Genomic DNA, 15,870 nt, shown 5'->3' with positions numbered 1-15,870 from the left:
GGTAGGGGATTCAGCTGAGATCCAACTTGCCCACTGAGGGGCACAGACAGCAGCTCTAGGATGGGCTGTAGAGGCCCCTCGTCCCATCCCATCTGCCTAGCCCTGGCCAGCCAGCCCAAACTTTCATTCCGGGAGCTGGGCTTGTGCCTTGTGCCTATGAAGGATGCCTTCCTCCAGCCTAGCAGACATCAGCCCCCAGGAGATACCTGATGGGGCTTGGTCCTGTCCACTGGGACCACAGGTCGTGGCCACCTTCACTTCCTCCTAACTTATTGATAGAGCTAGGAGAGATGGGCTACACCCTGCCCTGTCTCGTTGCCTGCCCGTACTGTGCCAATACAGACCCGGTTCTCCCAGCTCTTCCCTTTCCAACAATATTTCAAGGTCATAGCCCACTCTGACTGCCTACCCCACAAGCCAATCACAGCCCCTTTTACATACACAGTGAGGCCCAAAGTGAACTTGGACTCCTTACTCCCAAAAGCAGTCCACCCCGCTCCTGCAGCACCATAGTCTCTGGCCTCTCTCGTCTGGGCCCTGTCTGACTCTTGGATTCCCCCCTCTCCAAATCTGCTGACTGATGAGGAAGACATCAGTGTTAACTGTATGATGATGATAAGCTGATATGAGCAGAGTGATTACTATGTGTGAGGCACCCGTTGCTAAGCACATTCAAATGCATTTCTCATGTAATCCTTCCAATAACAAAAGCACAAGATAGCTACTTGTATTTATAAACCCCATTTTATAAATGAAGAGACTGAGGCCCGGAGAAGTTAAATCACTTTGCCAAGGCCATGCCTCTAGTAAGTGGCAGAGCTAGGAGACACATCCGGTCAGAATGAAGTCAGAGCCCAGCCCTTAACACTGTGCTGACCGTGCTCAAACACAGTTGGAGAGGGCTACGGTGGGAGGTGCCCTTGCTGTGGCCACCCCAGCCACACCTCTGACGGGCCCCAGGAAATAAGCACCCGTGTGGTGGCAATGTAGGGCCTGCAGAGAGTCAGTGGGCTGGGTGAGGCCCCAGAGCCTGCCCTTCCTACCTGGGTGGCTCCAAACAGGCAGTCTAATTTGTGTCCCTGTCCAGCTCAGAAAGGTCAGTTTTCCACCTGGGTCTTTGTGTCTGCATAAAACATGCAAATCTATGAGGGTGAGATATTTGGTTTGGGCCCTCACAAATGTAGCTATACATTTCCTTCTTCCTTTGAATAAAGTGAGCTCTTGTACTCACTGGTCCCTCTGCCTGGAATGCTTCCTTCACTTCTCTGGTTGCTCCGGTCCCTCCCATCATCCGAGTCTGTGCTCCCTATCACAGGATCAGACTGGCCTCCATATCACAGGATCAGATCAGCCTCCTTGCCTGTCCTGGGGGAGCAGCCAGCTATCCACCCCCATCACATCATCCTCTCACTTTGCGTTTTATTTTTCCTATTTTTATGTTTGTGGGAACATAGTAGGTATATACATTTATGGGTTACATGAGATTTTTTAATACAGGCATGCTATGCATAATAATCACATCAGGGTAAGTAGAGGATCCATCATCTCAGGCATTTATCCTTTGTGCTACAATCCAATTATACTCCTTTGGTTATTTGTTAATGTGCAAATTATCTTTGACTCTAGTCACCCTGTTGTGCTGGCAAATACTTGGTCTTATTCATTCTCTTTGCTTTACTACAAAGCCATAGATTTGCCTTTTGAGGTTGTGAGAGTTCAAATAAGTTAATCTATAAAGCACTGATAAGTACTAGGTGCTATTTTAAGTGGTAATTATTTACATGCCATCATGGCATTTATACCACATAGCACACATTACATTTGCCTGCTTTCTTGTGTGCCACTTCTTCGCCTTACTAGAATATAATCTCCAGGAGAGCAGGAGAATGACTGGTTTGTTCACTACTGTATCCACCAGGGCCTGGCTTACAGAGCCATACCTGGCATTCAGAAGGCGCTCAATAAATATATGTTGAATTCAATGAATGAACTGAGGTCTGGAGAGGCAGGAAACGCTTTGACTCCCATGAATTCTGCAAATATTTACTCAGCACGTACTCAGCACCAGGCAATAGGCTGTCTCATTTTTACAATATTAGCTTGAGACTCTGGCAGGAGGGAGACTTAAAAATCAAGTGTTTAGAATAAGGTACACAGAGTGAATGGGGTTTTAAGCCGACACTCCGTTGGGTTTTGAGAGATGCACATTCCCACGTACCTACACTGCCGTAAAGAAATACAGCATTGCTTCAGCCGGCAGGGCAGGGACTTGGAGCCCACGTAACACTAAGGTAACTGACCCGCAGGGCTGCGGGGGCAATGGCCAGTGGGCGGGCGGGGGCGAGACTACAAGTCCCAGGCTGCTTTGCGCGGCCGAGGGCCGTGCGCCGCGGCTGGGCGGTGTGGAGGGGTAGGGGGCGCAGTGGCCGCGGTGCGGAGGCGCTGGACGCGGGCCTGGAGGCGTTGGACACGGGCGTGGGCGCCGACGGTTAGCTCGCGGTAGGGATGCCCGGGGCCGGAGCCCGGGCGGAAGAAGGCGAGAGCGGCGGCGGCGAGGGCGCGGCGCAGGGGGCGGCCGCGGAGCCCGGGGCGGGTCCCGCGCGGGAGCCAGCGCGGCTGTGCGGCTACCTGCAGAAGCTGTCGGGCAAGGGCCCGCTGCGCGGCTACCGCAGCCGCTGGTTCGTGTTCGACGCGCGCCGCTGCTACCTCTACTACTTCAAGAGCCCGCAGGACGCGCTGCCCCTCGGCCACCTGGACATCGCGGACGCCTGCTTCAGCTACCAGGGCCCCGACGAGGCGGCGGAGCCGGGCGCGGAGCCGCCCGCGCACTTCCAGGTGCACACCGCGGGAGCCGTCACGGTGCTCAAGGTGGGACCGCGCGCCCCGCTGCCGCCCCCGCGCTTCCGCCGGCGCCCCCTGCCTTGGCCGCGCGCCTGCGCCATCCACCCTCCTTCCTCCGAGGCCTCCTCGCCCCTGCCCACGTCGGCCTGCGTTTTCCCGCTTCTCCACTTCCTGTCCTCGTTCCTGTCTCCTCTCCTCCACCTGGGCTTTGGGCATTCTGGCTGTGGCCACCCAGCCCTGTCTGCTTCCTCAGACACCTTGGCCCATTACCTCCCTCTGCGCCTTCTCTCGGGTCTCCTCTGATGTCTCCCACCCCCACTATCCCGTGGATGTCCTGTGCAGCCCTCCCAGGCATCCATAAGCGTAGGCTTCTACCCCCGGGGGCTCCTTTAGGACTGTGTCTGTGACCTTGGTACCTCAGTGAACCGCTTGTTCTGCGCGGCAGCCGCCGCCTCTGTTAAATGGGAGAGCAGTAGTGCCTACCTCGCGGGGTGTTGGGATTAAATGAATTATACTCTAATCTGCGAAGTATTAGTACATTTGTCTTGTTTTTATTTATTTATTCTTTTTGGGACAGGATCTTGGTCTGTTGCCCAGGCTGGAGTGCAGGGGCGCGATCTTGGCTCACTGCAGCCTCCATGCCTGGCCTCATGTGATCCTCCCCCCTCAGCCTCCCAAGTAGCTGGGACCACAGGCGTGGGCTACCACGCCTGACTAATTAAAAAAACTTTTAAAATTTATTTTTATAAACAAACAGGGTCTCACTATGTTGCCCAGGCTAGTCTCGAACTCCTGGGCTCAAACCCTCCTCCCCAACGAGCTTCCCAAAGTGCTGGGAAGCCAGGGGTGAGCCACCGTGCCTTTAGCACTATGGACAGAAAGAGTCAGAGATGGCAGGGCCCTTAGAGACAGTCCACTACATTTTTCTCCAGAGTGGACAGGGATGCTTCAGCTAAGGTCACACAGCCAGTAGGTGGCAGGCCTGTTTTCTTGCTCCTTGCTTTGTCTGGGAGAGTTGGGAGGGGGTCGCTTCAGCCAGTTATGCCTTGCTCCTTTGAGGCTCCATTAATCCTCCAGCGAACAGACGCAATGGGAGATACAGTGTAGAAGTGGGAGAGGAGAGTCAGGAGTCTTGGTGCTGAGAGGCCTTCCCTGTCCTTGGGAGTCCCGGGGGACTAAACTGTCACCTCCTAGGGGCCCACCTGCGTTGAGCACTTGGAGGGATCTGGGGTGCAGGCCTGGAGCTGCGTGTCCTTTCTGCAGGCTTTGCTCCCTGCCTGGTTCCTGTGAGTCTCCACCCTCACTGACTCCTCTTCCGTATTGCACGTTGGGCTTTCTTCAGGGCGACAGGGTTGGGCTGGGGTGTATGAAAGCAGTGACAAAGCTGGCCACACATAGAGCAGAGCAGGCAAGCACCTGGCCTTGTGAGCGCAGGACTGTTCCTCAGACCCCCAGAGCTGCTAACAGCTGGAGCTGCTCCTGGGAGATGTTCTTAGAGCTTTGTCGACTCAGCTTTTGCCAATTCAAGAAGGATCTGATTCCCATGTTCTCTCGGGCTCCCTTGTCCTGTCTGTAAGTGGGTGCTGACAGCCTGTTTCCCCAAAGGAAACCAACTCAGGTTGCAGTCCTACTCAGGGTTACTTAGAGAGCACCTGCATAAACTTGGGAAGGGACCTGTGGGGACCTTTGCCAAAGGCAGGGGCTTTTCCTCAGTGTAAGTACGGGCTGTCCCTGTGTTGGATGAATTTCCTGTGGGGTGTTTGTTAAAGAAAATAGAGTGCTGTGATTCAGATTCTTCCCGGATGACTGTAGAGCCCTCTATCAATTTTTTTCATTCAAAAAAAAAAATCTGAATCTACATAAGCAGGGTTACAAGGCATATTGTCGGGAGTGTGGCTTTAGACTTGGATGGACTTGAACTTGAAGCAGGAGTCTGCTGCTCACACACGTTGGACAGGCTGCACCACTTCCCTTCCTTAGTTTCCTCTTTGGCCTAGTGGGAATTGTACCTTCCTCATTAGGTGGTTGTGAGGATTCTGGAGAATATTACTGAAAACGGCGGGCACATTTTCCGTAGTGGTATGGAAACTAGTAGGCACCACATGGCATGTGAAACATCAAGCCGCGTCTTTGGCCAAATACGTAATGTATTCATATAATGAAATATTGTGCAGTGGTAAACAAAGGAACTAGAAATACAGGTGTCAACGTGGATACTCTCACAAACATAAAACTGAGCAAGAAATAAGTTACAGATTGATTGTGTTGAGAATACCACTTATAAAAGGTTAGGAAGATGGTGTGGAACAGTGCTGCAGAGCATAAGGATGTATGTTGTGTGGGGAGAGGAGGAGCTGCATGGGGCTAATGAGCCCTGGTTGCCTCTGATGGAAAGAGTGGGAATGTGATTGGGAATTCGTGCCTCAGGGCTTCCACTGTCGTTTTGCAGTATTTCTTGAACTGGGTCATAGGTGTATCAGTGTTTGTTATATTATGCTATCCACCTTAAAAAAGAAATATATTTTCCTTTGGGTTACTGGCAATGGAGGAATATTTTGACATGTACGATTAAATTGGTCATAGACTAAGATAATACCTGAGGCCGAGTGTTGGCTATATACAACGAGAGTGGGAACACAGGCAAGGCTTTCTAGAAGAAGGGAGCAGAAGGACGGGCATGGTGGCTCACACCTGTAATCCCAGCACTTTGGGAGGCCGAGGCAGGTGGATCACTTAAAGTAAGCAGTTCAAGACCAGCCTGACCAACATGATGAAACTCCTTCTCTACTAAAAATATAAAAATTAGCTGGGTGTGGTGGCGCATGCCTGTAGTCCCAGCTACTTAGGAGGCTGAGGCAGGAGAACTGCATACCAGGAGGTGGAGGTTGCAGTGAGCCAAGATCGTATCACTGCACTCCAGCCTGGACGACAGAGTGAGACTTTGTCTCAAAAAAAAAAAAAAAAAAAAAAAAAGCAGGGGAGGGGGGGTAGCAGGGTTTTAGAGTAGGGGTGTGTTTGAAGAAAGATAAATTTCATTGTTCAGTTACTTCTTTTCGCTGTGGGAGTAAAATCTTTATGGTGGTAAGTATGGAAATTATCAATTTATCTTCCTTTTCATCTTTCAAATGCAAGAACTGATGCCCATAGGCCTTAATGTTCACCTAATGTTTCACTTTAGGGCTGCCCAGCCACAGAGGAGACCTTGATTTCTGAGGATTTTAAGTTAGGATTTAGCCCTGCTCAGACTTCAGCTAGTTGTGTATAATTTTACAAATACCACTTCTTTTCACAGAGGGTTAAAAAGTAAAGAAAAATCAGCAATTTTCTTGTTCTATTATTGTATGCTTTTCTTATTTTAAAGCATCTTTCAGCTTTCTCTGGAGAAGCTGTGGTTTTGTTGGGCTTTTTCAAAATGTTTTACTATGTGAGTCTTAGTGAAAGCTGATATAGGAATTTCTTGGTAAACTCCTCTATTCCCAAACTTAGGAATTTGATCTGGTGGCTTATGAGGTAATAGAGGCTAGACAGGGGATGGGATTTTGCTGACATGATGAAGCTAGACTCAGTTCCTCTCTGAAAAGTAGAGGTTCCGGGAACAGTGAGTGTCCAGAATGTGGAGTATCATTGTATATCGTCTGATCTGACAAGTCTACTTTTTTTGACTTTGTTTCGGATCAAATAAAGTATAGTAGTAGTCATTCCTTTTGCTGCATTTGACATCTCTCCTTTCTGGATAGTGAGTATCACAAGGGAACATTTGACTGCCCAGTTCTTTACCAGGAAGTGTAGTACCTTTTACTGGACATGTCTAGAAACTGCTGCAAGGGTCTAGCAGAGGCTGATGCTTCCTCTGTGCATCTCTGTGTGTAGGGCTGCTGGAGGCTTCTCACGAGCTTTGCTGGAATCTGAGGCATTTAGGGGAAGGAGAGCATGTGACTGACCAAGGGTGAAGCTTAAACAGCCTTGCTCTTCCAGGTCTCTGTAGGCTTTGGAGCACGAGAGCCTCCTCAGACAGTCAGCACATGAATTCCTCCCTTCTTGGGTGCTTGGTGCTGAATGGACATGTGTGTTGGTTTCTGAGCCACATGTAACTGAATAGCTGTGTACCCCTATTCTTAACCGATTGTGGTGGGAATGCACATTCCCTGGTGTTGAAATTTCTCTTAGTGACAAACATTTGTCGGCTTGGATAATCACAGTGTGTTCAGTACAAAATAGATGTGGTGAACCAGCCTTCTTTGCTGTGTGGTTCTCCTAAGCTGTTCTGCCCCAGGGTATCTGCTCAGTCTTGAAACATGATTTAACTCTTTAAGGTATGGGGATTTAACTTTTCATGGCTTTCCAATTAAGTTCCTTCGAGGCAAGTCGAGTGTTATGCTTGTGATAGAGCACAGTGGCATTGCATCTCCCACTGCCTCTCGCACACTCCTCATTGCAGGGGAGTCTCCATCCTATTTCCTGCTCACCAGAGGATAAGCTCCCTACGGACTGTGGATCCTCAGCTCCCGCAACAGTGCCTGGCACAAAGGAGACATGCTCTAGACTAGTGTTATGTTCCTGAAAAACTCATATGTTGAAGCACCCACTCCCAATGTGGTGATATTTAGAGGCAGGGCCTTTGGGAGGTAATTAGGTCATGAGGGTGGAACCTTCATGAATGGAATTAGTGCCCTTATAAAGAGACCCTGGAGAGATGAGCTCCCTCTCCACCTATGAAGATACAGCAAAAAGGCATTCCTTTGCAAAGCAGGAAGAAGGTCCCCGCCAGGAACCGAATTGACCAGCACCTTGATTTTGGACATTCCAGCCTTCAGAACTGAGGAGTAAGTTTCTGTTGTTTAAGCCACTCAGTCTGTGTGGTGTCTTTGTTATAGCAGCCTGAACTGACTAAGGTAAGGTGTCCAGGTAGACATTTGTTGAATGAATGAATAGAAAATGGTCACCCAGTAAGCACTGGTTTTAGTATGAGCCCTGACCCTTTAGAATCGATTGGCCAGAACTCCCAAATATACAGGTGTATTACATGCCATTCTGGCCTATGTTGTGGAGGTGGCAGCCATTCAGTGAATGCCCACTGAATGTAACAGACGTCAGGAATCCAACAGGGGTTATGACTCACCCTTTCCCAGAGGAGCGGGCTTACAGTTGGTTCTGTATTTTCAGGTCTCTGGTATTTCATGCCCATAGTCAGGACTCCAAGGACACTGTTAGAGCAGGGGCAGACTTTTTATGTAAAGGGCCATGTAGTATTTTAGGTTTTGCATACCCTGCTGTCTGTCACTATTCTGCTGTAGTAGTACAGAAACAACCGTAGAATCCGTATAGCTGTGTTTTAACTTGTAGTTATGGATGCTGAAATTTGGATTTCATATGATTTTCACATTTCACAAAATATTCTTTTGATTTTTTACACCATTTGAAAATGTTAGTTGGGTACAGTGGCTCACTGCTGTAATCCCAGCACTTTGGGAGGCATAGGTGGGAGGATTACTTGAGCCCAAGAGTTCAAGACCAGCCTGGGCAAAAAATGAAACCCTATCTCTACAAAAATTTAAAAACTAGCCAGGTGTGCCTGGGCACGGTGGCTCACGCCTGTAATCCCAGCACTTTGGGAGGCTGAGGTGGGTGGATCACTTGAGGTCAGGGGTTCAAGACCAGCTTGACCAGCGTGGCGAAACCCTGTCTCTACTAAAAATACAAAATTAGCTGGGTGTGGTGGCGCATGCCTGTAATCCCAGCTACTTCAGAGGCTGAGGCAGGAGAATCGCTTAAACTCAGGAGACTGAGGTTGCAGTGAGCTGAGATGGTGCCATTGCACTCCAGCCTGGGCGACAAGAGTGAAACTCCTTCTCAAACAAACAAAAAACGAACAAAAAAAACTAGCCAGACGTGATGGCTCATGTCTTTAGTCCCAGCTACTTGGGAGGCTGAGGCAGAAGGACTGCTTGAGCCCAGGAGGTGGAGATTGCAGTGAGCTGTGTTCGCGCCACTGTCTTCCAGCCTGGGTGACAGAGGGAGAACCTGTTTCAAAAAACAAAATAGCAAAGTAAAAATGTAAAAACTGTCCTTGGCTTGTAGATTGTGCAGAAATAGTCAGAGACTGGAAATGACCCCACGCTGTAGTTCACTGACTTGCGTTCTAGGGAGGCCTCAGGAGCCACTCACTCACTCACTCACTCACTCAGTGTGCTGAGGCACTGGATATATGACTGGACAAGACAAACAGTTCCTGTCCTCATGGAGCTTTCAGTATGCGGGGGACAGACGTTAATACAATATAACAAACACCAGCCAGGGCTAGGAGGTTTGAAAGGAAAGAGATGCAATGCATGTTTAGTTCAGGATCTTGATCTGGTTTAGGGATGGGGGAGGGCTAGGTCTTCCCTGAAGAAGCCGAATTTGAGCTGGGACACAAAGGATGAGTTGGTATTGACTAGGGTGTGGAGAGGTGGAAGTAAAGTGTTGGAGGGAGAGGAAATGGCATCAGTAGAGGACCTTAGGTGGGGGTGCTGCTTGCATGAGGGACTCAAGGAGTGCCTGGTGGCAGCTAGGGGTGAAGGGGACTTAGGCTTTGGAAGAGGAAGCAGGCCTGGGGCCGGGACAGGAGTTTGGTCTTTGTCCTGAGAGCTAGAGTCAGTAAAGAGTTTTAAGCAGGATTTGACAAATAGATTTGTTTTCCTTTCTGCTCCCAAATAGATTCTTTTAGTCCATTTGGGCTGCTGTGATAAAATGCCGTAGACAGAGTAGCTTGTACACAACAGAAATTTATTTCTCATAGTTGTGGAGTCTGGGAAGTCCAAGATGAAGGCACCAGCAGATTTGGTGTCTGGAGGCTCACTCTCTGCTTTAGAGTAGTGCCTTCCAGTGGTGTCCTCACAGCAGAAGGGGACAGGCAAGCTCCCTCCGGGACCTCCATCTATGTATTTATGTATATTAGTATATATGTATGTATGCATCTATCTACACGTATTTTTCTCTTCAAATTCCTTTTACCACTCTGGCCTCTTTTATGAGGGCCCTGATCTCATTCCAGAGGGCTCTGCCCTCATGACTGAATCGCTTCCCGCAAGGCTTCACTCTTAATATTCTCATCTTGGGGACTGGGTCTCAACACCTGAATTTTGTGAAGACACAGATGTTCAGACTGTGGCTGGTGGTTTGGTCATGCCTACTATTTTTATTTAACTAGGTTGGAGGATTATCTTGTTTGGGTATGAAGGGCTGAAGTATTTATATGTTATATACTGGCAAACAGACTTAAAAGTAGATCAATGCAAAGCTGAAGCTGTCTTGAGCAGTTGCTTCTTAATTGTTTCTGAGTACGGGCTGCTGTGATGGGTGAAGCTTGCTTTGGCAAGCGTGTGTGGCTGGGGCAGCCCCGCCCTGGCGGACTTCCCTTCCTGATTCATTCCTAGTGTTCCCTAGCCTTGACTTCTCTCCTGCTGCGCTTGCTTTGCTCGTATGCACATTGCCAGTTTCCTTCCCCCGTGGAGATAATGATTTCTTGAGAAATAGAAGGAGGCGTCAGATTCATTTGGGGTGGAGGTGTACCAGCTCCCACCCCACTAAGGCATCTGACGGGGGTGGACAGGTCTCCTTGGTCAGACACTTCTACCTTTGAGCTACTGGGGTGCAGACCTCCCACCTCCAGTCAGAACAAAATATAAATAGTAACACCCCCTTCCTCTAAAGAAAGAAAAAGACCCCACCATTGTAGAAGTGACTCTCAGATTGGGAGAGGGAAAGGCCTTTTCATTAGCAATTTCCGGTTTGGTTTTTAATGACATTTGATGGAGTGTTTACCTGTATCCTGTCAGGCCAGCCCTCATCTGGGCTTTGTTTGCTTTCACAGAGTGAATGCAACATGGGAATGGTAAACTGGGTAGTGGTGACTAGTTAGTGACTTCTGACTAGTGTTCTGTGAAATATTCTGCCTGGAGCGCTCAGTTCAGTAAACATCCTGAGCACCCGGATGTGTGAGGCCATGTGAGGGGCAAGAAGCTGAGAGGATCCCTGGGGAGACTGCGGCTTTTGTGATTATCCAGCAGGCAGTAGCTCACCAGCCAGCACAGGAGGCCCCCAGTCAGCTAGAGATGCAGGATGGTTTTGCTCCCTGATCTAGTCTTTCAGCATCTGCTGTTGTGTCCTACTATGCATCACCTCTTAGGAGAAGATTTTGTTGGTGTAGTTCACTCCTGTGCCTTTCATACTTAAAGGATGCCAGCACCTGTTAGATGCTTGTTGGCTAAATGCATGCTTTAAGCTCTCATATCCTCTTTGTGTGCATGTGTGTGTCTGTGTGTGTATGTGGTGTGTTCTCATTTCATGGTCAAATGGACATTTGCGGTGTCCATTCACTCAGGAAATATTTTTGAGCAGCTATCATATTCTAAGCACTATGCTTCTTACTGCAAATAGTGAAATTTTTCCATTGATTGAAGAAACTGTAGTGTTAACTTTAAAAATAGCTTGGCATCGGATATAATCAAAGAATTGTAAGAATTTTGAAAAAAACATTGAAGAGGACCGTATGTGTCTGTAGTATTCAGCATTGGGAGATAAATATCACGTGTCTGCAAGTTTTTTGATTCTGAGAGGCTCTGGCACTTCATAGTAAATGAAGGGGTGGGGATATCCCTATGTAAAATACTAATCTGGATATGGCCCAGGGCCAGAAATATGTGGTTTGTGTAATAATTTCGGTGAATATTGAAGAATTGGAGAGTTCTGTATGACTGATTATCAAGAAAAACTCCCTGAGGAAGGTGGGAAAAGGGAGTTAGTAAATTTTGGTATAATTGTGTAGCTGCTCAAAGACTTAGTTCCTCTTGGATCAGCAACATGTGTTCCCAGTAAGCTGGGAATCACCATCTTCTGATGAGTTTGCATGCTTGGCCATTTTCTTAGCCGTTGCAGAGATTGCTTACCTGGGAAAACTGGAATCCAGTATGAGAAGCGGGGATTTGGGAGTTGGGATCCTGTGGGTTTCTTCTTTCTGCCCCTTTCCTAGGCCAGTGCTGCTGAACCAGCAGACCTTCCTTGAGCAGACTGGCCCCCGGGCTTGTGTGGCTGAGTGTCAGATGGCAGGCCTGGCCGTGGCCTGGAGGTGGGCAGGCCAGTGTTATCAGAGATGTTGATCTTGGATTATAGGAATTATTTCTAGGCAGCAAGCCCAGTATTCATTTTCCTCTCCAGCTCTCTGATGTCCAGGAGAGGCTGTGCTTGCAGAGAAGGTAGCCAGCTTTATAAATGGATGCAGCCAACTGGCCATTCACCAAACAGACTTTGTTGAGCAAGAGTCAAGCACTGTCTCTGGCCTCAGGGATCTTCTCTGTCTGTTCTGGGTGCGATTAGGGCATTGTCATTAGGTGGCTCTGTGAACTGAAGAAAGGCATTCATTGTTTTTGCTCAAGGGTCATTGTCCCAAAGTTAGAACTGGAGAGGCCCTCAGAGATCAAACCCTTCCCATGCATGATACAGAGAGGAAACTGAGTCCCACAGCTAGCTAGTGGCTACCCTGCCACTGAAACCTCCAAAAGCATGAGCAACACCTTACCATTTTAAACCCACCAGTTCGATGATACTTGCTTCATGTATCTATCTTAATCCATTAGCAGAAAATTGGGCGTATTCTTGTTTTTAGTAGTTGTATAGAGAGACTCAAATCGTATTTTTAAACATTTTCTGTTGGGGCACAGATTTAAGAAGTTTAATCAGATAGGAATTAACAGCACAGGTTGTACACTTCCAGTGGGGGTTGCCTTGGTAGGAGGCATCAGTGATGTTTCCCTGGGAGAGGCTGAGGCCTGGTGCATCCCTTTTCAAAGGGCTTCTTTTTAATGGTGGCTTTGGTTTTCTCTTTGTTTCATCAGAGGAAAACAGGCCCTTGGCAGATGGCTGTATCTTCTCTTTCTGCTCTGTAAGGCATGCCCTCTGGCCTCAGAAGTGAACCACTTTTTAAACCGTACTGTTTACACAGCTCTTTCGTATATACTGCACTAGAGGTAATGTGCTGGTAAGACTTCTTTCATGTCTGTCTTTGAAAGGAAAACATCTCCCTTAGAACTGCAGTTCTCAGATTTCGTGTGGGAAAGAAACCTTCCAGCCTCTGTTAAAATGCAGATTGTGGGGTTCCTCCCCTAGAGATTCTGCTTTGGTAGGCAGGCCAGAGTGGGCCTCAGGAATCTGCATTTCTCTCCAGCATCCCAGCCCTTCTGCTGCAGACCTCTGTGGCTCCCCTGTGAAACATGATGAATGTTCTCTTTGGCTGTGAAGAAAAGACTGACCTTGTACGATGGTGGCTTTCTAAGTGGACTAGAAATAACTAAACTGCGTGGGTAGAGACCAGTGAAGTGTGAACCCTCCATCCTCAGGTTGACTCTCTGTGGTTTATAGCTGCGTATTTTCTTTGCATTCTGAGTTTCTGTGCTCCAGAGGAATGACTTTTGGCCCGATTCTCCATTGGCCCCAAGGTTTCTGACTCTTGTGCCGATCATAGTGGCTGGCAGACCCCATGTTCTAGGGTTCCTCTCTGAGCATTTAGAGAGAGGCTCCTGGAGTGAACAGTGTTCACTTGGCATCTTTGGGTGTTTCTGGGAGGGTGAATGCAATGATTGCCACCACCAAAGAGCTGGTAAGTACTTTCAGATCCCCTAGCTTTTCACCAGAGAGAAGTGCGTAACCATCTGATACGCCTGAGACATCAACTCCACCTGAAAACACTGTTAGAAATCACTGTGGTTCCCAAACACGCCCGTCAATTCACTGAAAGACCAGGTGAGTTCTTGGTACTGGGCCCCCCTGCCTCCCACATCTCTGATGGGTGGAGCCTGGGAACCTGTCCAACTCCATTTCTTAAAACTTCATGTTAAGTCAGTCATTCGTGCGCCCTAGTTTTAGTTGAAAAACATCAAGCAGAGTAATGTGGTGTTGCATAGTGTGCGGAAGCCATTGTGGGCAGAGGTGGAGCAGGACTGTCCAGTAGGCCACAGGCTGTGGCTGCAGTGGTTATTTTTCCTGAGCTCATCCTGGGCTCTCTCACATTGTGCAATGGCAGAGCTGAGAGGGAACCATCGGAATGTAGCCCTGTGGTCACTCGGAGACCTCGTGCTCCCTTTCTCTGGGAAGCAGAAAGCATTTTGACAGGCTTCTATGTTTCCTACAGGGACGAGTATGCCCGGAGAGCGGCCTTGCCCTTGCCCTTGTCTTGATGAAATTTGTAGCTCATCCCAGCTGGGTGGCCTGGGCGGTGAGAGGCTTCGATGTGACCGGGTCCCTCACAAGCCCAGTTGTTTTCGTCGCCCAATTTCCCGTGAACTCACATCTGCTCTTCTTTGTACTAGTTGTAGGCCCTCTTCTTCTAGTCTGTTACCCTTAGTTGCTACTCTCTGTTAAATGGTTAACAGTTTAAAAAGGTAGTTGCTGAATATGGGTTTGAGAAATGGCTTTTCTCTCAAGGTGTTTGCTTTTTAAAAGGGGTACTTGAGTATTAGAGATGGCGGAACTCCTCAGGCCACCACCTGCCAGAATGGATGAGGAATTTGTGGCATCTTCCCAGGGAATGGCTGCCCACCTCGAAGCAGACTATTCAGGGAAATTGATGATGGGTTCTAGCTGTGCGCTTGGCCTTTGAAAGGAGTTCTATTAGAACTATTTTAATAAGATATGATTATTTGATAAGATGTATGAATGCTGATTTTAAGATAGCAGTTTTAAAAGATACAGAAGGAGAATTTCTGATGTTCACTAGAGGAATGGACCTTGCATTCTGCTTTCCAAGGAGTCAGGAGATTCAGGATTTGCCTTCTCGGTCTCTGTTGCTGGCTGAAACAGAAGATTTCGAAACCTTTCCAGGGAAAAAATACATTTTTTTTCCCGTTGGTGCTGGGCCAGATCCCTTGAAATTGTTTCCAGGCTCATGATTTTGAAACACTCAGGAGAAAATTTGGAACCTAAAGTTATTTATCAGATTCAGGGTTACAGTCTGTTTTCCATTTCCATTTTGTTTTGTATTATCAGGCTGCTTACAATATTCTTGTGCTTTTTATTGCTTATGGAAGAAATTACTTTAGACATTTCTTAGAGATCCAGATATCCTTCCTTAAGTTTAAGAAACAAAAGTTCCTTTACTTTTTTAATTTTTTTATCCAAAATGTGTTTATTGAGATGGTTTCCCACTCATCTTGATTCAGAATGCTTTTAGTGCTGCTTCCTCCTGAAAGATCATCCTTCTGTAAGCCTTGCTTTTCCTCCTGTAGGCTGGCAGAGGACAGTGGAGCAGCCAACAGACAAAACTACCGTTTGTGCATGGCTGAAGACCACGGTGATTTTATAGCATCCTGGGCATTTCACATCCATGAAGTAGGAATTGGGGCTCTGCACCAGGCGTTTCTTCTTGTGTTTCCTCTTCTCTTCTGGAGAGGGATGAAGGAGATCCTTTGTGAGAGGCGTGTTCTCGTGGGTAGGTCGTCACCGCTGGAAAGGCAAAAGTTCCTTTATTATGAGTAGCCGTTGCATTCTTTTTAAGAAATGGATACCTAAAACTATTCATGTAATTTAAATTGCTTTCTATAAGGTTTGCAGACTTGACCCATTTTGTGTATATATTTTCCTTCCTGTGGCTCATTTGCGATGGTTTGTTATGTTGTTCTTTTGGCTTATAAACATGTCTGGACCTGACCCTTTGGGAAGGAACCCAGAGTTCATAACCCTGAGTGGGTGATTGAGGTGGTGTGCAGCTGGCCAGCATCCTTTTGGTTGTATAAGGGATGCTGAGATATTTGTACTGGGTCTTGAGCAAGTATGAATTTGTTAGGGAGGTGTTAGTGCATTAGGAGCAGAGATTGTGGAGGCTTTTGTGGGCCTTTTGTGTGGGAGAAAGAGTATAGTTCTGTGGAGTGTGGGGCAGTGTGGGCCAGATTTCTTGACACTTGGAAGCCGTGAGAGAATTTTAAGCCTGGGATGTATATGAGTTCATTGGTGAGGGGTCAGAAGAGGGTTTGGAGGAGGGAGACTGAGACAGCAAGTCCA

At 48.0% G+C, this 15,870-nt stretch overlaps 2 protein-coding genes across 4 annotated transcripts in view; one reads left to right on the top strand and one right to left on the bottom strand.

Annotated features, from left to right (window-relative positions):
* Positions 1 to 2,273: 2,273 nt before the first annotated feature.
* Positions 2,274 to 15,870, top strand: part of TBC1D2B (TBC1 domain family member 2B) — a 75,030-nt gene continuing 61,433 nt past the window's right edge. Inside the window, exon 1 of one of the 3 annotated variants that reach the window (XM_064382955.1) lies at positions 2,274 to 2,291. Coding sequence is in view for 1 of the 3 variants with exons in the window: in XM_021668244.2 (XP_021523919.2) it covers positions 2,506 to 2,868 (363 nt within the window). In the remaining 2 variants the exon portion in view is untranslated. Of the gene's footprint in view, positions 2,292 to 2,505; positions 2,869 to 7,484; positions 7,665 to 15,870 lie in introns of those variants that run through there. The other 2 variants (XM_021668244.2, XM_012457709.3) reach the window with 2 other exon arrangements.
* Positions 15,023 to 15,248, bottom strand: LOC105720870 (small ribosomal subunit protein eS27-like). The gene has a single exon (XM_064382972.1). It carries the CDS (start codon positions 15,196 to 15,198, stop codon positions 15,064 to 15,066), a length of 135 nt encoding a protein of 44 aa, XP_064239042.1. The 5' UTR covers positions 15,199 to 15,248; the 3' UTR covers positions 15,023 to 15,063.

This window comes from Aotus nancymaae, unplaced genomic scaffold (genome assembly GCF_030222135.1).
Source record: "Aotus nancymaae isolate 86718 unplaced genomic scaffold, 86718_ANA_hifiasm-v0.15.2.pri h1tg000003l, whole genome shotgun sequence".
NCBI lineage: Eukaryota > Metazoa > Chordata > Mammalia > Primates > Aotidae > Aotus > Aotus nancymaae.
Note: the sequence above shows the minus strand (reverse complement) of the source record. Positions and strands in the feature narration are given on the sequence as shown.

What these genes read in the sequence shown, in the direction of transcription:
- LOC105720870 (XM_064382972.1), bottom strand. Translation starts at nt 15,198, where the DNA reads ATGGATGTGAAATGCCCAGGATGCTATAAAATCACCGTGGTCTTCAGC.